This window comes from Ranitomeya variabilis, chromosome 4 (genome assembly GCF_051348905.1).
Source record: "Ranitomeya variabilis isolate aRanVar5 chromosome 4, aRanVar5.hap1, whole genome shotgun sequence".
Taxonomy (NCBI): Eukaryota; Metazoa; Chordata; class Amphibia; order Anura; family Dendrobatidae; genus Ranitomeya; species Ranitomeya variabilis.
The window spans coordinates 40,014,429-40,035,418 of record NC_135235.1 but is presented as its reverse complement, the minus strand read 5'-3'; the positions used below and the strand labels follow the sequence as shown (position 1 = coordinate 40,035,418).

Genomic DNA, 20,990 nt, shown 5'->3' with positions numbered 1-20,990 from the left:
TCACATGTGCGTGACGCCACAATTTTGATGTTGCACCAGGTTGACTAATCAAAAGAAGAACCACAGATGTTATTGTGTAAAGGGCGGTTTTCCGGGCTGCCATCTAGCGGCCACAGATTACTGACGTGGCCAATGGACAGGGTCGAACCACATCAACTCTAATACATGAAGCACAAACGTGTTAATGGGGTGTAAATCAGAAGTTAAACTGTAACCGATGGGGAAGTGATGACATATCTAGGAAATATGGGAATAACCCATTAAACAAAATAATCCCGAGCGCAATGTCAGATATCGAAATGTAATCAGGTTTTTTTAGTGTGTTTTACCCAATATACACAAAAAAATACCATCTTAGAAAGCTGGAATTATGTATAAATAAGATTTAGCTTTTATTAGAGTGTTATTGGTAAATTTAGCATAAAGCGGTGGGTAACACGGGCATGATTATTCCATAGCAGATTTTCTATTGGGAGCTGCGGGAGAGATAAATTCCTTCATTGCGGTTACAATGTGTTCAATGTCCTCAATGTAATGAGGGGGAAGGGAGACGAGGCAAAATATTGGCGCGTGCAACGACTATGTGTGTTAAGTAGAAACCACGACTCGTCTCAGTTAATTGATTGTAGCTACACGACCGGCTTCTCTAAAATGAATATAATTTCCCCAGATGCCTGTAAAAATTAATCAATATATCCCAAGCGAATACTTTCTGGCTAAATTGCTTGCAAGAAATTAGACCAACAAATGTAACTTGTTTAAATTTTGGCAGATTTTTTTGTTCAATGCTTTATTTATTTATTTATTTTTAATCCATTTTATTTTGAGCTTGAAATTAATATAATAGTTTATATGTGGGTACATGTATAGCAAAATGGTTTTGTTCAGATGCTAATTTAAATTAGGGTTTATAAAGATGGTTTAGTTCAGGTATAGTCAATTTTGGGCTATACAGGCAAGGTTTAAAGTTTAAGGGTTTGTGCACACTGGCCAACCACACAGTGGTGAGTATCTCTGTGTAAAAATGTCGCAGTTAAGCCCATCCATTGCATTTTAAAGGGTAAAATCCGAGGTGACATGCACAATATAAAGTGACATACTGCAGATTTCGAGTCCATTTATGTTGCAGATATTCCCTGCAGTGTCAAGAAATCCCATTACTAGGGTGTCATTGAGTAGCAGATGAGTTGATGACATAGCCGGGTCATGGATCCATGCCATAAGCATCTTCATACCCTTTGGTAGCGTTTTCCCACAGTAGAGGTCAAACACATGCGCATGGAAATGCTGATAGAAATGTCAAAACTTGTCAATCCTACAGATTGGGAGAGGTCCACATCCAACCCCAGCCAGATTTTTCCTTGAAAAGCTTTCCTTCTTACTTAAGATGGTTTTGAAGGAGGCAACTGTTCCAAAGGACCTGAAAGTTCAGTTTCGGAAAGTTTCAAAATTACATTGCCCACCCAAACTCAAGGTCCCAAATTCCAGCACACAATGTGACCTTGAACCAGGAGGCAATCCACCTATTGACGTACTACCGGTAGGCACTCACTGAGAATACTGTGTTGAATTCGCACCAGACATGAGGGAAACCCGGGACCCACATACCCACCCCCCAGTGTATGGTTTTAGTTGTTTCTTTTGTAACATTTATTATTTAATACCTTTGAAGCATTATTTATCGTTGATTCTCCTTTGCCTTAATGTGCCCTTACCCTTGAACTTTTAGCGCAAACATATCGTTTTCATCTCAGACTCTATGTCTGTCATTTTTATGTCATTAAAAGATTCACTATAGTCTTAGAAAAGAACGTTAAAAGATTCACCATAGTCTTAGTTAACTGATGCTTATATTGCTCAAATCTGTATGATATCTCTCCAGGATTGTAATATTTTCATGGTAAAAAATTTAAGATATTTGTTGAAAAATGGTAATGCCTACACCATAGCTAGCATGGCAAGTAGGGGTGAGCAGCACTCACTATTAAGGTATTCCACCCGAGGACTAAAATGAGAGCCACAATGAAGCATATAAAAATACTAACCTGGGCTGCAGTCACTAGTGTTTATCACAGTTGGAATTGACCAGTTCACCTTCAAGAGTAACTACTAGAAACGAGTGGATCTCCCAAAATTAGTTTTGGACAGGCTCACTTGATTTGGCCAGCAGATTCTATTAATTGCTAATAAAATAGGTCCCAATTAAAAGTGCCTTGAAAAGATGATTATTATAATCTGGAGTCTTTTCAGGCCGAAAAGAATAATAAACACAGAAGAGGAAATAGGTTAAAAATATTTTTTTTAAATGCTTTATACTCATCCATTTAAAGTCCTCACCTGACTCCTTACTTCACCACCACAAGTTTTTGGGTTCTTCACGCCCCGAGGTTAGCGATCGACCTCATGTGGTAGATGGGGAATGATACACATCACGTGTGTTGTGTGTGGCCTCAGATCTGTGCCGGGGACCACTGAGCTTATAGAATCAGTAGGAGGCAGCTGAGTATATTTTGGTTTGCTTTACCCTTTTCTTTGTCTTCAAAAAATATTCAACAAAATGGCTAATGGCTAGAAGCAATTTATCTGGATTTGTTCAAATCGAATCCCCCAAATTTCCAATTTGTCGTAATTCTGAATTTTTGGGAAATTCATAAAGAATTTGATTCTTTATGGATCAACTTGCTAATCTCTAAATCTCTAGTGACTGCAGCAATTAAGAGAACAAGGATTGTCATGTCATCGCAGTGGGGTGCATGGAGGTTTATTCCCAATGGTGAAAAGTATGACCATCAAATAGGCAAGGCATTGCGCCCAATAAAGGACTCTGTAGGTTGATTCTTGACTGTGAAGAAGTGCTAGTGTGAAGGATATTCTGCGAGACTGTGCATTGTACAGACAAGCTACTAATGGACACTGCTGCTGAAAGTGGTGGCCATGAGAGAGTTGTGACCTGCGCTGGCAGTGTACACTATGTTGTTGAGAAAATTACACAAAGGCTGTTACCGAGAAGATGAGGTGATGCCAGGAAGACTGATGGCAAATTGTCGCAAGTGCAACTTAGTTTTTGGTACCTACTATTCCAGGAGCCAGTGTTTCTAAGATCATCTAATTGATATAGATATATGTTTTACTAGCGGTAAAGGTCAAATACAGGTTCGGATGGCGCAGTCAGAAAAGGAGAAACTGTGTTGCAGAGAGAAATGCCTGTGCTATAACTAGTTAACAAGTTGGAGTTGAGAGCATAACCTAATGAGTTAGTGATCACCATACTGGAGAATAAGAAGAACTCCAGCCTAATAGCGACAACGATGCCGATCGCTGCAGAGCGTCGCTGTTTGATCGCTGGAGAGCTGTCACACAGACCGCTCTCCAGCGACCAACGATGCCGAGGTCCCTGAGTAACCAGGGTAAACATCGGGTTGCTAAGCGCAGGGCTGCGCTTAGTAACCCGATGTTTACCCTGGTTACCAGCGTAAAAGTAAAAAAAACAAACAGTACATACTCACCCAGCGTCCCCCAGCCTCTGCTTCCTGACACTGACTGAGCTCCGGCCCTAACAGCAGAGCGGCTTTCACTTTCACTTTAGGGCCGGCGCTCAGTCAGTGTCAGGAAGCAGACGCTGGGGGAGGTATGACGCTGGGTGAGTATGTGCTGTTTGTTTTTTTTACTTTTACGCTGGTAACCAGGGTAAACATCGGGTTACTAAGCGCGGCCCTGCGCTTGGTAACCCGATGTTTACCCTGGTTACCAGTGTAAAACATCGCTGGTATCGTTGCTTTTGGTGTCAAACACAACGATACACGGCGATCGGACGACCAAATAAAGTTCTGGACTTTATTCAGCGACCAGCGACATCACAGCAGGATCCTGATCGCTGCTGCGTGTCAAATTAAACGACATCGCTAGCGAGGACGCTGCAACGTCACGGATCGCTAGCGATATCGTTTAGTGTGACGGTACCTTTAAGCTACAGCCTTTGTTGTTTGTCCCAGCTGGAGACCAGCCAACCCGCATGAGTGACTACTGCTATTAGAGGAGGGTGAGGATTGCCAAAGCAATGAAGAGCATAGAGCTTATGTCTGACTGTGAAGGACCAATTGTCTTAACCTCTGTATAAGTCATCTTGTTGCCTCTTTGGAGACCTAGAAGCCATCACGCGTATTGCCACCCTGCAATACACCTGCATCCTTCCAGAGTGAGGAACTACAGTGTACTACCAATACTGTACACTATATTGTAAAACCGTTAAAGGGGTATACCATCATACATCCCATTTATAAAGGGGATACACAATATCAAGCAATTCAGCACCTCTGTACAATGTCTAAGGGTAAAGAAAAGTTTTTTTCCCCATACTGTATCCTCACCCATCCCTTGTAGATTGTGAGCCCTCGCGGGCAGGGTCCTCTATCCTCCTGTACCAATCATGACTTGCATTGTTTAAGATTACTGTACCTGTTTTTTTATTATGTATACCCCTTCTCACATGTAAAGCGCCATGGAATAAATGGCGCTATAATAAAAAAATAATAATTTTTGCATATTTGCCTTTGTAAACCAATTGTTTTCCATTTCATAAGTTATTATGGAGTATGTGTGTTTTTTTCTGATGCGATATGATGATTTGTGGCTTGCAATGACCCCGCAAAAACCTAAGTGAATCTTACATGATATGTTGCGAATTTTATCTAATATTGGCTATAAGCGTAATAAGAACAGTTGTTTGGCACAACTCAGGTCGGTGTTACAATCTGTTATGTGCTGATTTTTCGACCCGATTGCAGATAACTCTACAAATGGATCTCCTAATTTTAAGATAAAGTTGGTCATCAATGTTTGATCGGAGGTAGACTTGAGTTGCTTGGATCTCTGGCGCTTCTTCTGATTAGTAGGCCCAGCATGACGTCATTGCAGCGCCCCAGAGTCCTGGTCGTTGCAGTAATGTCGCTCTGCCACTAAGGGGAGTGATGTTACGTCTGATTGCACTAAAGGAGTTCACCTGACCAGGTATCACACACATTACACTTCACACTCCGGCCACCAGGGGGAGTGGTTCTATCTAGTAGGCCACTCCTCACACTCTGGTAAAACTGGGGGTTGGACAGGAAGACAGGGAGAAGTAACTGGGAAGAGCTAGAGAGAGGACCTGTCAGGGATGGGATCCTGGCAGATTCCTAAGAAAGGGTATGAAGTAAGAAACGGGAATACAGCAAAGAGGCGATAGGACCAGAAGGAGTCGTGCTGTAAGATCGAGGCAACATCCTTCTGAGGCGCAAACAGTCGGTGGCCGGAACGCCGAGCAAGTAAGAGACTACAAGCATTACTTCAAACCACGGCAGGATAGCCAATTATAGGTTGGCTGTCTCACTTAAACACCTAAGCAGACAACGGAGGCAGCTGTGGGAGAGGGGCGACTCTAGGGTCCCGGAAGAACTCCAGGCCTACCCCGTCATATGGGTGCGTCCTATCCAAATCATCTGGGGGACAGAGAGAACGAACATCAGAGACAGACACAGCAGTTGTGAGGACTATCCCGGGGTGCTCAGCAGGGAAGGACTACAACACACAGGCGCTAGAAGGTAGACACTGATTCCCACCTGTTAAGGGAACTCCGGATGTGCCTTCGGACCGGCCGGTCTCAGGCAGCCCTGTTAACAGTGCTCTGGATTGAGTACCTCGAGACCTTCAGTAAAGAGGTAAAGTGACTGCAACCTGGTGTCCTCGTTATTCATCGCACCCTGCACCGCACATCATTATCTCTCTCAACTTTCATTGGACGCCCCTCAGCAGGGTCACGGACCGGGCCTAGCCACCGTGACAACCCCAGAACCGAGACACAGAGGCCCGGTACCGGGTGCCCCTCGGCTCTGCGGCGGTAGGGGCGCTCCATCATTGTTGTGGAGTAATGCACACATGACATTACGCCAGGTCTACTAATCTGAAGAGTCAACCCAAGCAAGTAGGAGAAGTATCGCAGGGCTCCCGTTCAGTGGCCATGGACTATTGATATGGCAGCTGAATTACCGTAAGATTTTAGGAATGGATTCAGTCTTCTCTAATCAGTGGAGTTTAGGTTTATAGATTAGCACAATGAGTGGGACAGGGGAGTCCTGGTCTGATTGCTGCAGATCCTTTAATTTGATGACCTGATGAGGTCAAATCCCCATGGATCAAACAATGTAAAATATGTAAAGAGCCAAAATGGTTTCTAAAGCTAAATATACGAGCACTCTATTAGCATTAAGCCCCATGCACAGGGATTCAGCTTAATTTGGTATGGACCCATGCAGAGGTACAAAGTCCTCATACAATTCTGTGAGTGCATTATTATGGTTCCTTACAACTAAGAGGATTTATGGAGCTGCAATGTGGGTACCAGAGGTCCTATATTAGAACTCTATACTTAATATTTAATACCAGTGGACTGATTAGATTTTTCTCATGGCACAAATAAAAATCGCTTAATGTGACATTCGAGAACGTGACCATAGCAATTATCTAAAAAGTCTAAAACTTGCTTTACAAGATCTGCCAGCAGAATACAGACTACAGGTGTTTTCTTTCTTGGCAGCCTGTATTCTGCTGATAGGTCTTACAGAACATTTTACATTTCCTACTTAACTGTCTACTTGTAAAAAGGGGAATTCCAGTAATGACATGTTATGTATACATACAGTATATATATTTTTTTCTTTTAAGATAACATCTTGAAAACATTACTCCCCTTCAAAATACTGTCCATTAGATGATTCGCTCTTGTCCCAATGCTTTTTTCCACTAAAATTTTTTTATATTCTTGTGAACTAATGCTGTTAAGTGCCTTCAGCTTTTTTTTCTTAACCTCTTCTACGTCCTGAAAATGCTTTCTCTTTAGTTTTGTTTTCATCCTTGGGAATAAGAAAAAGTCACAGGGGGCTAAGTCAGACGAGTAAGGGGGATGAGATACCGTTGTCATGCCATTTTTTGCCAAAACTGTTTGATTTTCAACGCTGTCCTGGCAGTCGCGTTGTCATGATGAAGCAGCTAGTCCCCCGATTGCCACGATTCAGGTTGTTTTTTTTCTCACTGCCTCACGCAATCGCTTCATCACTTGCAGATAGTAATGCTATGTTGTTTTATTGTGGTGTCCTGAGGAACAAATTCAAGGTGAATGACTCCTTTGATGTTGTAAAAACAAACCATCATGGACTTCAAATTTGATTTCACTTACTGAGTTTTTTTTGGTCTTGGCGATGAAGCCGTCTTCCACTGGTTGGGCTGCTGTTTTGTTTCGGGATCATAGGCGTAACACCAAGATTCATCCCGTGAAATGACTTTTGACAAAAAGTCAGGACTACCCCCCTTATTTGCCCAACCTAGCCCCCTTTGACTTCTTCTTATTCCCAAGAATGAAGAAAAACCTAAAGCGAAAGCATTTTCAGGACGTAGAAGAGGTTAAGAAAAAATAGCTGAAGGCTTTTATCAACGTTAGTTCAGAAGAATATAAAAAGTGTGTCAAACAGTGATAAACACCGTTGGGACAAGTGCAGATCATCTAACGGACAGGATTTTGAAGGGGAGTAATATTTTCAAGATCTTATCTTGAATAAAAAAAATGTAAATAAGCAATTCTCGTTTAGTGAGGCGCCTTTATAGCGCGCTGTCTTCCAAACCGAAGCCCCGTAACTCATCGTCCTCTCACCATAAAAGAGACAGGTTTATAGTTTATACTTTTATATTCATAGAAAAAAAATCCTCTGTGTCCATGGGCGCTCTATGTGAACATTTAGTTAGGATTTTGCCCTTCTGAAGGAATTTTTTTTAATTCCTGATCCAACGCCGTTCCGAAAGGACCTCTTCATGAAAGACTTCTCTAGAAAGGGTTTGAGGAATGCCAGCTCTTCGCTACGATCGGCTTCCATCAGGCAACTGTTCAACAGGATGAGGCAGTAGTCTGATTTTCCAGATGACTATAGGGGAAGATAAGAAATCATTCAATGAATGGATACAACTAGCAGCAGCGTAACATATAAGGCTTCCGTTCGCATTCATCCTCCGCAATCTGCACTAATAGTGGTTTTATCACTACGGACATTCATAGCGTATTTAGAGGATATTCCACATGTGAGATAAGTAGGAGATTTAGGCTATGACCAAATAACTCACAGGTATCATCACCCATATAAATCATGCATGACACTGAGGTTATGACGGCCTTTAAATCACGGTCCATATAAGGTCCCCAATGCCGCGACTGACCACTGGACTTGACCTTACAGCCTTATATATGAGTTTGTACGTTCGAGTCGGGAGAATTGGTGCCAGTCCAGGCATTGTGGTCTGTATATGGTGAGTGAAATACATCCTTCTGACCCTGGTCTTACCCTATCTTTCTATAGCTTTCCATTTTCCCTCTTCAGTTTTTCACATCATGATGACCCTGTTCCTTTGCAAATACTGGCCATTCTTCCTGATAAATCCCATATAAGTTTATTGGTTTCCATCTCTCTCTTCCTTACCATAGTCATTCCCTGAAATACTCAGTGAAACTGTGAACCATTCACATTTCCATTCATCCATTCCACCCATTAAATCACTATATGGATTATAATGAAATCACAGGAGTTTACAGGTCACTTCCTCACACAAAATCAACAGTCTCTTCCTCTGCTGCTGTACAAGAATCTGTCTAGACAGAATGTGTTTGTGAGAAACTGGGGTGGTTTCTAGAACGGCTTATGTTGAAATATGCACATTCTGACATTGTTTTTGCATGACTAATTATGCATGTGAGGATTAGTACACATGGAATGATATTTGTCCCTCCCTACCTCTGCCGACACTAACCAAAATCGTGAAAAACGGAAACAGCTGGAACATTGGAGTGGAGCTTTTGCTGATTACAATTTAGGTGGTAATAATGTTCTTTCACAATAGTAAATGATCCAATACAAAGATCAGTTTGCCCGGGACCCCGCATGCCTGCTACTTCTACTAAGTTAGCTCTTTTCTCTACTAGTCAAACAATGTTCGCAGCTTCACACTGATGCTGCAGGGTCCGCAGGTTTTGGGGCAATTTTTCAGGGGCCTTTGTGTGCAGGGTGGTGGTCAGAGGCGTGGCATGTAGCAGGTTTATTTTCCCAATTCTGGTAGTGGTGAAGCTGTGGAGGTCAGACTTAGCAGGCAAAATGTTGTGATTTCATTGTGAAAATGTGTCTGTTGTTTATATAATAAATAGGCTATCTGCCAAGTCTATCCCGATAGTGGCATATTTGCGTCATTTGGTGTCACGGTGCTTGGAGTGGAAAGTTTATGTGGTAGCTAAACATGTTCAGGGCTTGTTAAATGACGTGGCTGATGCGTTGTCTGGTTTTCAGTTCAGCAGGTTACGGAGTCCGGTACCATGGGCGGACGAAACGGGAGCAGAATGTCCTGGCTGGCTGTGGAGCCTGGTAACAGTGTGATTTTCAGTCTAATTAGGCAATCGGTGACTGAAGCTGAGATTAATAGTTTTGGGCTGAATGGGAGGAGGTTGGTAAAGACGTGGAAGTTGGTTTGATTTACAAGGATAGGCTGTTTCTGTTATTGTCCCTCGTGGGTCAAGATTTGGGTCTAGTAACTCAGCATCGACTGTAGCACAGAGACTGGCGGCGTTAGCCTTTTTGTTTAAGTTACAATTCGTGAGTGACGTGACAAAGGATTTTTAGTGAAACAGGCATTGAAGGGTTTTCGGAGGGGAGTGCATAGTCGTGACAAGAGGCGTCCAGTGTCATTCGAATTGTTGGGTAAGATATTGGGTTGTTTAAGATCAGTTTGCTTTTCAAATGATGAGGTACGATTATTTGCAGCGGCTTTTGTTTTGGCTCTTTATTGTGCTTTTCGCATCAGCGAGTTGGTTAGCCCATCAAAGTTGGTGGTTTGGGGTGTTAATGATGAATGATATTTGTCTGTTAGATGCCAATGTTTTTACGGCGTTCAGAAATGGACCAAATGGGACATGCTAAGTTGGTTGTGTTGTACATGGTTCATGGGCATGAGGTGTGCCCTGTTATTGAAATAACATGTTTTTGGCCATGGTGGGGGGTGACATCTGAATGGTTCTTCAAAATATTAGTTCCTAGCAGTGTTCAAAGATTGTTGGTGGCAACTGAGTCTTCACGATCGGCTTTGGGGGATGAGATGGTTCATCGTATTTTCGTTTCTATGTCCGCCTTGACTTGATGGCATTATGAAGGGCTGGTAGATTATATGTATTAGTATGGTATTAATGGTGTTGTGTTTGTTACCATAGGTGCATGCTTAATATGGATCCTAGGGCACTCTTATGTGTTCTGAGGGGCGTTGTGGTTGGATGTTCGTCCTGATGGTCAGCAACTCGGGCAGGACAGGTCCATGGCGTTGATCAAGTGGATTGGAATCTGTGATATGATTTGAGGGAGGGTCTTACCAGAATTCTCCTATTATTGCAGAGTGGACCATCCACCGGATGTTCTGGTATTGCATATGGGAGGAAATTACATTGGTGTAAGATCATCTCGGGAATTAATTCAAGATATAAAATTTGACGTTTTGAGATTGTGGTCAGCATATCACAGGATTAACATTATTTGGTCAAACATCATGGCATGGTTCATGTGGAGGTATGTGAGGTCGGTTGACAAGATGAAAAAGACCCAGATTAAAGTAAATAAGGTGCTGGCACGTTTTGTTGTCAGGAATGGGGGCATAGTGGTGAGACATAAGGACTTGGAGATTCCTTCCAAGGGAGCGTATAAAGTTAGATGGGGTCCATCTCAATGCAATCGGTACTGATTTGTGGGTGTTGGGTTTGTGGCAAGCAAGCGTTTCTGGCGAGAACAGGGCCACGTAAGGTATCACGTGGATGGTCTGTGATGGTGGACAGGTCTGTGTTAGAAGCTGGTCAAGTGGTGATGATCTTTGGTGGGAAGGCACTATTAGGGTGCTTCTGGTGGCGTCTGTGATAGACCAAGGTAACTTATGGGCTTAGGTCCCGCAAAGTTAGGGGTATTAATTAAGTGTTATTAATACCTCACTCTCTGGGCTGGTACAGTGCTGTCGGGGAAAAAATTTGCAAGGTTGTGGGTTATGCCTCTGGACCAGATCTTTCCGCTGTTTGATCTTAGCTACTGTTTACATTATCTATAATGTTGGGGTGCCAGCGTTGTGGACACCCCAAGTTTGTGTGTAATGTGTAATAAAGGCAGACGTGGCTATTTTACCCAAGTCGCAGGCAGTCATGTGTTTATTTCAGGTATATTAGGTATAGTGGTAAAAGAGTCAAGGTTACATTCGGAACCTATGGGAAAATGCATGTAAAAATAACGGAGAACGCATTTAGAAAGTAAAAAATCCAAAAAGTGTGAAAAACACCGCAAAAACACATTGTAGTGCATTTAATATTTACCTACAGTATATAACTAACATCTCACAGCAGTGTGACATGTGAGTCCCCCTAATAGAATATGCCCTAGAACTGGCACTTTGAGGTGCTATAAATTTGATGCCGTATCTCTGGTTTTCCCATTGGAACATTAGTGACAAAAATCAAACAAACATCTTGACTCTGTTGCATCTGTAAGTGTAGATTTTCTAAAGCTTTGCTGTACAAATTCTAGAGCTAAAAATGATAATTTAAAATTGTACAAACCTTTGCCTAGATTGTTTTTATAACTGTACATTTGCTTTCTAAATGTAGAGTAGAGGAAACAGGACATAGACAAAGAAGAAAGCACATAAAGGGGAAAGAAGTGCGAGGAGGAGGGGTTGTACACATATCTACAGTGGAGAGAGGATACAGCAGCTACAGTCTCAGGGAGGGCAGAGAAAATAAGTTATTTAAAAACAAAAAGGCACATGAAGAGGAAATAGGAGCAGGATGAAAGCTGTTCTGATGCTTGAGCTTGCACCCTGGATACACACAAAAAAACCTCACATTTAGCCTATATTTCTGGGAGAAACACTCCCATAATAAAAAAACATAATTTTTCCTTGTCAGTCATATATAGACTTTAATGCTTTCATTTTTTGTTCCTCTTGAAATTACAGTTTAAGCAGACTTTGACCTTACAAGTATATGGCTTAAACTACAAGCTCCTAGTATATAGGTGTAAACATTTCAGGAGGGTCTCAGTATTAGAGATATGTGAGATAAAGTGGGCATGGGATTTTTATGTGTCATGCCACTAAAGAAAATTAAAATTACAGTCAATCTTTTGCTCACCTGAATGGGCTGATAACAGTTATTAATAAACTGAAGTTAACTAGACAGCATATGGACATAGATGAACTAATACTAAATATAAAATGTTAGCAAATTTTACCAAAATTTTCAGATCATTTTATTTAATTTCCATTCATCCAATCTGATATTCCCTATTTAGTTGAATAAGCCTGAGCTGCAATACCACACCCAGACATAAGGGGTGCTGTTTCTGGAAATAAAAAAAGGAATTCTGAAAGATGAACCCTAGATAGTTAATTGATAAATATTAACAGATGGGTAACTTACAGTCATGCACATGCCAGGCTGATACCAGAGATGCATGGTGGAAATCCAGAAGATGAATACAAAGTGAAGTTTAGAAATGCTGCTGCAAAATATGAAGAAACAATTATATGTCAACAATTATACATGTAAATATACATCAGCTAGATTATATCTGCATTATTGTGTGCTCCATAGACAGTCCTTACCTGCTCTGCTGCAGTCCTTCCATTGTGGCAGCGTACAATGGGGTCTCCTGAATCTTCCTCCCTTCAGGAGGAGGTTTTATACTCTGTTCCTGAGTCATGGAGACGCTCGCTATCATGTCTAATTGATATGGGGTGGCCTTTAACAAATGTTAAAAGGGGCGAATGAGAGCTAGGAGGTGACTTTTCTCTGCTTGACTTATAGAAACTTGTGGCCTTTTGGAACTAAGCTTCTGACAAGGTTCTCGGTGATGCCATCAAGACTCGAGAAATGGAGACATTTTCTTCAAAAGTTTTGAGCAATTCCAACTTATGACAGTGAGCATATTAAACATGGAAATGTTAACTAGCTTTACTGATATTTCTCTTGTTTGTTTTGTGGCCGTGGCGAAACGAGAAGTTGTTGGTCCCTGGTGAAAACTCTGTAAGAGGGCCACCTACTATACACCATTTATAATGCTGGTGTTGTCTTGCGGCAGGTGGACCTTGGGTTACCTACCAGGCAGTAGGCCAAATAGAGACTACTTTGTGATGTGGCCCAGGGGAACCTGTCAAGACTTCTTAAAAGCCCAAACCTTCTTGGTAAAAGTGAAGACAGGACAATCCCTTGGACTTTACACACTAGGTTATCCAAGTCTGGTGCCAGTGGTTCCACGACTATGTTGGCCTTTCAGTGGTAACATCAAGCAGTTATTTTTTTATTTACATGAAAAATTAGATCTCATAATATGTCTGTAAGAGGATCAGTTTTTAAGCCTCTGATCTTCATCACCATACCCTTCTCTGACAATACCATATACAGGTTCTGCAAGACAATGGCACAAAGTTAGGTGGAAACCATCTTTGGTACACAGCTTGGCAGGTACAGTGATTGGCACCGATGCTTGGCACTAAAAACACAAATCTTCGTAACTGGACATGCAAACTCTTGGCCCAGGTCATTCTCTGGTTACAATTGATGAACTGTCCACCCATTCTTCCACTGTAAAATGCTCTGGAATATCTCCAACTAGCTATACCTGGAAGTGCTCCACAACCTCACAGTCATGATGCACAGGAAGACACTGCAGGCACAAGAACTCTCCACACTGAATACTGCTGACATAGACATCATGGTCCTTCGCAAACATGACACCTTTCAGCAGAACTGTTGAGGCACCACTTGACTGCATCCACCCACCGTCCAGATATTCGTCCATTTCTGCTCCTTTGTCCCCTCTCACAGCATGCACATTCACAGAAGTCCAGTGACAAGGAAGGAAGCTGCAAGCTGCATCCAGACTATTTTTTTTTTTGTCTTGGAGGTCTGAAGAGCTTGTCGGTATGGAAAAGGGAATGCTTGAAGATGAAGAAGATGCCACTTTCTCCAAATATATTTTATTAAGCTTTATACATTTACATGTACCAGTGAGAAGAAATAATAACGATAGGCAGCTCTTAGTCTGTTACCTTGAGCATGTGACAACGATATCTTGTGTAAATTATTGTATTTCAGTTCATATACTTTTGTTCCATCTGGGATTATGACAAGTGTCATCTTTAGGCTGAATACTTCTGTGGGTGGATAATGAGGATCCCTGACATGGCGAATACCTCCCACATCGTGACAGTGTTTAGAGCCATCATGTCTTCTGCTGCGGTTCCTGCGCGTGTAGAATAGATCCGTCTACTCAGCTGCCTGTGAAGAACCTATGGGAATAAGTGATAATAGCGGAATACTTGTCATTACTCTGATTACTAAATATTGTATCATCTCAGGAGATGTCTCAGGATATCTCTATCTCTTCATGTCCTAAATAGACCATGCCATCTGGTTGCATTAAGATTTCTATTGGATTGATGTACATTTCTCAACATTGAAATTGTAATGCCAAGAAGGAAAAGTTGTGACAGTATGCAAATCACAAAATGGGTAGCTATGTTACTGATGTGCAAATGGTGACAAAGTGGAAATAGCATTTTCAAAACATCTTGATTTCTTCAGTATTGAGTATGAGCTCCAAGTGCAGAAATCCTTGTGGTATTCAGCCTTGGCTGCTACCAATGATGTTATTAATGGTTGTCTGAGGAATGTTCTGCCGCTGATTGCACTTGGGCACAAAAACATCAAGATCCGCTGCTGGCGGGTCCTTTGCAACTGCCAACCAATAACATACCAGATGTGCCCAATGGGAAACAAATCTAGAGATGCTGCAAGCCATGGCAGAATGTTTAGACCACGCTGCTGGCTCACAGTAGAACGAGCAACATTTGGCTTAGTGTTGTTGTGTTGAGAAATGTCCCATGGGACACTGCAGAAATGACCATACCACTGGTTCCACCACCAAGCTTAAATGAAGACTAAAGGGGTGCAGCTACCATACTTTATGCCATCCCACACCATAATCCTGGTGTAACGGGAGTACTGTACGTGATCACTTGGCCACTAAAGAGGGCTATCATGAACCCACTTGGCACTAGCTACTCTGTTTTCCAGATGCCAGATGTTGCCTTGACCCTCAGCCTTTAACCCCTATACAGGGATCTGGACTTAATAAGGACCCTTAGGCTGGGGCCACATAGTTAGCTGCCATTTGGTGGTGCAAGCACCCAAGTAGAAAAGTCAGGTAGCTGGATCAGAACCAAAAAGGTCAGTATGGGAACCAAATCACAAGACAGGAGAGTAGTCAGAAAATGAGCTCGGTCAAAAATCAGGAATGTCTACAGGGAAGGCAGGATACTGAGAAGTTTTCGAGGAGCAAGTCAAATTATAACCGGCAGTGGGCGGCATGCTATCAGGAACTTAAATAGCCGCAACCCCGTCCTGGCCAAACAGAAGGAAGCAAACATTGAAAAGGAGCAAGTCAAATTATAACCGGCAGTGGGCGGCATGATTTCAGGAGCTTAAATAGCCGCAACCCCGTCCTGGCTAAGCAGAAGGAAGCAAACATTGAAAAGGAGCAAGTCAAATGATAACCGGCAGTGGGCGGCATGATTTCAGGAGCTTAAATAGCCGCAACCCCGTCCTGGCCAAACAGAAGGAAGCAAACACTGAAAAGGAGCAAGTCAAATTATAACCGGCAGTGGGCGGCATGATTTCAGGAGCTTAAATAGCCGCAGCACCGTCAAGGCCAAAAAGAAGGAGGCAAACATTGAAAAGGAGCAAGTCAAATGATAACCGGCAGTGGGCAGCATGATTTCAGGAGCTTAAATAGCCGCAGCACCGTCAAGGCCAAAAAGAAGGAGGCAAACATTGAAAAGGAGCAAGTCAAATGATAACCGGCAGTGGGCGGCATGATTTCAGGAGCTTAAATAGCTGCAACACCGTCCAGGCCAAACAGAAGGAAGCAAACATTGAAAAGCTAACTCCTGATCTCCCAGTACAGATAGAACTACAAGTACTTTAGAACACGGAACTAGAAGCAGACACAGGAAGCAGGGCAATCACCTACACAGATGTCACACCAGGGCGTAGGGCCGATGTGACCTCCATCCCCTGTGAAGGTCTCTTCATGGCACTGCTCACGTGGCCTCCAGACCAATCTCTGGGTATCATTGCACCCAAGACTCCAAGACAAAAACAGAACTCATCTCTGAAGAAGATAGACCTCCATTGCCCAATTCCAGCCTCCACTCTCCATCCAGAGACTACGTGGTAACGCTATGAAGAGGCCTTCACGAGGAACAGAAAAAACTATCGGATATAATTGTGACTGTAAAATGAACAAACTTATTTTTTTCAACCGGTTTCTAAATGTCGATTTCCTTTTTTTTTGCCACAGAAATTGTTGCGGAACATAAACTACATATATAGCACAATGTGAAAGTATTCAACCCCTTTGTGTTTTTTTTTCTCCTGTTTTGTTGCATTACAGCCTAGAATAAAACTTCGGTAAATTTAAAGTATATGGACACCCTTCAGGGACGTTTTGTTTATACTTCAATAAAAGAATTTGGAACCAAGAATCATTGTGACCATAATGTTGCACCATTTACCGTCCACAGCCTCGGTGCTGCGCTTTCTATTACTAGCTGCAGAGTGAGTGAACCGAGAACCCATCAGTGAGCTCACTCTGATAGGGACTTTGTAACTCTTTTTTTTTTAATCTGCCTTTTCCTGACCTCTTTCCAGCTGATTTAACATCACAGACAATATCAAAACTGAGTCCAGATGATAAGAGCGCCAAATTCTCCGTCAGAACGAGATCACTGACTGATTCTCAGTTAACTCATTCTGCAGCCGACAATGAAATAAAAGTGTATAAAATCCAAACGGTACAAAATTTTTAACGAGACCCAATTGCAAAAATGATTTTTAGCACAAAATAAATATATATTCTTGACAAATCTCAATAGTATTATAATATTGACTTTTTTTTCTCAGTCTTTTTAGTTATTCTTTATTTTCCTGCACTCCCGGTCGTCCTCCCCTCCCCCGTCTCTCCTGCTATCACTATGTGGCATTGCTCAGTACTTTCCGCAGTGCAATCAGATTAGAAATGGCAGTCCTTCCACGCCTAGAGCATCTTTGCCGACTCTGTCAGAACTTGTTGGGTTGGCAAGAATATGCCAAGTCCTTTGGGTAGCAGAAGACAGGAGAGTGACCCAAAAAACAGAGGGACCTCCTGCCAAAAAAAAAAAGGAGAAACAGAACGTTCATATTTATAAGGCAGAATGTATTGAATCAATTAATCACTAAGTGGTGACAACGTAGATGTGTGCTGGATCGTCTCGTCTCTGCGGAGATGGACGGAAGGAGCGTTCAGGGGTATTGATAATTCTGTTAGAAGCTGGAAGCCATCAGAGATCGGGGGAGGCCGTAGATGAAGATGTCTCGCAGACAATCAGGAATTCTACTTGCTGGAAATGTCAGCGGCAGATCACTGGTGACACAGGACGTCGCTGCACATTACTCACCGCTGCCTCTGATCACGCGCGTCGAGGTGACGTGTCCGAGGCTTTTATACTTTGCATGTACGCCGTAAATTGACTCATTTAATAATTCTGCATTGTTTTTTTTTTTTTTAGTTCCGCTCTCTGGTTAAGAAATGAAAGCGAAGGTGATTGCGCTCCAGGCTGTCGGGAGACAACGACCGGTGATAATTGAAAGTCAGGACGGGGGGATGGGTAAATGAAAGGGGTGAGCCAAAAGTCAGGAGCCACTCGTAAGATTTAATATACTAGGGTCATATTACATTATTATTAGGGCACCTGTGCATTAGGCGCTTTTATATCATCCCATTAGACAGTAATATGGAATTGTTGTATCGTGGATAATGTTGGATGGGGCTGATGTTCGGGCTCTGTGCCGCCGACGTCATGTTCTTTTCCCACCAGTGTCTTTCTGGACCTTGTGTAGCTACCACTAGAGGGAGCTCTACCTGCCATCGGCTTTATACAAGCTCAATACAAGCTGAATGAGTCCAGAGCTCCCCCTAGTGGCGGCTGCATGAAGCCTTCATTATTTCATTAGCACATCATTTTAGTCCTAGAAATAAAATTAGGCTCAATAACGCGGTCAGGAGTGAGGCTTAATTCAAATTTTATTACCCTTTTTTTTCCTACTTACCTTTCCTTCTCGGCTAAACATACAGTGTGTGACACAAGAGGACGACATAAAAACCAATATGATTTCGCTATACTCTGTCAGGGGATGTTTACGCTATATGTGTCTATATGTGGCCACCCAGTGGTTGCGACGTGCATTGCAGCTTATTTTTTATTTTTTCATAGGGGTTTTGGAGGCATGTTACATTTTATTAAATTTGTATCTTGAGAATCGGGAGTCCTTAATGAAAAGTATGATTAGAAACATCTGTTCTCCTACCCCTTGATTTTTGACGTACCTGGAATTGAAGTATGGAGAATAAGCTAATGATAGTTATGTTTGTGGGTGCTTAAAGGGAATGTGGCAGTTTTTGCCATGTAATCTGAGAGCAGCCTTATGTAGGGGCAGAGACCCTGATTCCAGAATTTTTTTGCTGCAGATCAACCAATGTTGAGCCCTGTATAACTCCGCCCTCACTCTTGATTGGCAGCTTTCTGTGTACACTGTGCATAGGCAGGAGGCTGCCAATCAGTGGTGTTGGCGGGGTTACACAGAGCAAGAGGAATACATGTCCCGAGACACCTAGTCCTGTAGTGATAATCTCCTGCTGATAAAACACTGATTTTATTGAACAGCACACAGCCTGGTAAGTGACATGTCCCTGGAATCAGAGTCTCTCTTCCTACATCATGCTGAGCTCAGATTTCATGAAAAAATCCAGACCATTTGTTAATTCGGCATTACAGTGATCTCAAAAGATCCCACAGTGACCTCTTTCTTACAGGCTACAATTGGTCAATGTTGTCAGAATGATGAGCCGATCCTTCATGGACCCGAGTCCTGTATCTTTATGCTCCCAAATTAATTTTCAAGGAGCGCATTTAACCTTACAATTAATTTGGTTCCGATTACCAAAGCCCAGGACCCCAGGGGCCCTGCAGAGGAGCCCAGTTTAGGAGGCACTGCTCAGTATGTCAGTGCAATGACCGGCCTGGTGGGAGGATGACGGTTCTACATCTTCTTTATAAGCCCCAGTGTCTGAATGTCCCACTCCTTTGTATTATTGAGTAAGCAATTATTGTGGCGCCTTTCTGTTCTCTGCACCTTATGTGTTTTATAGCCGCAACATAATATAAAATAGATTTTTGAGATTTAGACTTTTGCCGATGTACAGTAATTTTCCAGGACAGAGGCCAATGGGAAAGAAAATGGAATTATCCCACCCAGATAGCTTTCAAATTGTGCATCCGCAGACATTCTCAGGAAGGAAAACATATCTGGCCTCGAAATACCTGAAAATCTACTTAGCGGAGCTTTTCTTTGTTTACGGCCAATTGCAGCCCTTCGCTTTATGTGTAATTTTATTGCTTAGGAATGAAAAGAATGGAGCATTTCTATCTTGATTATTGGGCAATATACAGGGAGAGACGTGGAGAGGAGGAAATTATGGCTTTTTATAAAAAATGTGAAAAAAATACTTCGGAGAAAATTTTGCTGCAGTTTACAATGGGATAATTCCAGCTAAACTTCAATATTTTCTAAAGCTGTGAAAAATGAAATGTGTAAGCATCGTATGTGCACAGACAGAGAAAATACAGAACGTGCATTGTGGAGGACAAACGTAGATAAACCCATTGCCTGGTCACTAGTGATAAGCGAGCATGCTCGGATAAGGTGTTATTGGAGCATGCTCGTGTGATATCTGAGTGACTCGGGCGTGCTCGAAAAATATGTTCGAGTCCCCGCAGCTTTATGTCTCGCGGTTGTTCAACAACCACAACACATGCAGGGATTTCCTGTTTGTTAAACAATCCATGCATGTGTTGAGGCTGTTGAACAGCCGCGAGACATAAAGCCGCGGGGACTCAAACATATTTTTCGAGCATGCCCGAGTCACTCAGATATCACACGAGCATGCACGGGTAACACCTTATCTGAGCACGTTCGCTCATCACTACTGGTCACTCAGAAGCCCAGGATCGTTTGATGATGGAGTATTCCGGCGCCACACATAGAAAACCTCCAAGGAGAACTCACCTTTCCGTAGGCTTCTGTGGTGTCTCGGAGATTTGCAAACTCTTTCAGAAGTCTAGAAGGTTTCCAAATTTTCCTTGAGTCTTCCAGTCTTTTGGAAGAGTTGGTAAGTCTCCGTGACACTACTGAAGCTTCCAACAATTTCCCCAGAAAGCAGCACTTCTTCAAGGCTTCTTGCGTGTGATGCTCCATCATCGGACCCAGCCATGGCTCAAAATCACACATCCAAGAGGAATGAATGGCACATGGAAGAGACAATGTCACGGAGTTACCGCGACAGAGCGGTACCAGAAGACCACAGCGTCTGATGGCTCCTGCTTTGCCACTGAGAAGAAGCACTTCTCCGGGGTATTAAATGTGTTTGTTTTCTTTCAGCAGGATAGGGGTTAATGTGGAAATCCCTGCATTCAGCTGTGCTCGGTTAGCCACTCCTCTTTCTTATAAAAGCGAGGCCTTCTGGCCAGGTCCTTGTCTGTGTTAGCACTTGCTACATAGATCTGGAGAGTAAGGAGCTGGTGTCTGGAGAGCTGGAGGAGTTTATTGTGCGACTGTTGCTTGGTTTGTAGGCTTGAAAATTCCTCATCCTTACCTGCCTTATTTTCTTCTCCCGTCCTTCACACCCTGGTGAATACCTGTTATTTGTGAGAGTGGAATTTTCTTTTACCCTTGTCTTTGTTCCCCTGTCTGTCGGGTTGGTGTACACGGTAGCTCTTCTCTTCCCTGGGTGGGGGAAGGGACA

General features: G+C 42.6%; 1 protein-coding gene across 1 annotated transcript; it reads right to left on the bottom strand.

Moving 5' to 3' along the window:
- Positions 1-7,702: 7,702 nt before the first annotated feature.
- NPS (neuropeptide S) lies at positions 7,703-12,736 on the bottom strand. The gene is made up of 3 exons (XM_077257048.1): positions 12,694-12,736; positions 12,509-12,590; positions 7,703-7,949 (listed from the first exon to the last, which is right to left on the bottom strand). The coding sequence occupies exons 1-3, from the start codon at positions 12,714-12,716 to the stop codon at positions 7,770-7,772; spliced, it is 285 nt and encodes a 94-aa protein (XP_077113163.1). The 5' UTR covers positions 12,717-12,736; the 3' UTR covers positions 7,703-7,769.
- Positions 12,737-20,990: the final 8,254 nt, after the last annotated feature.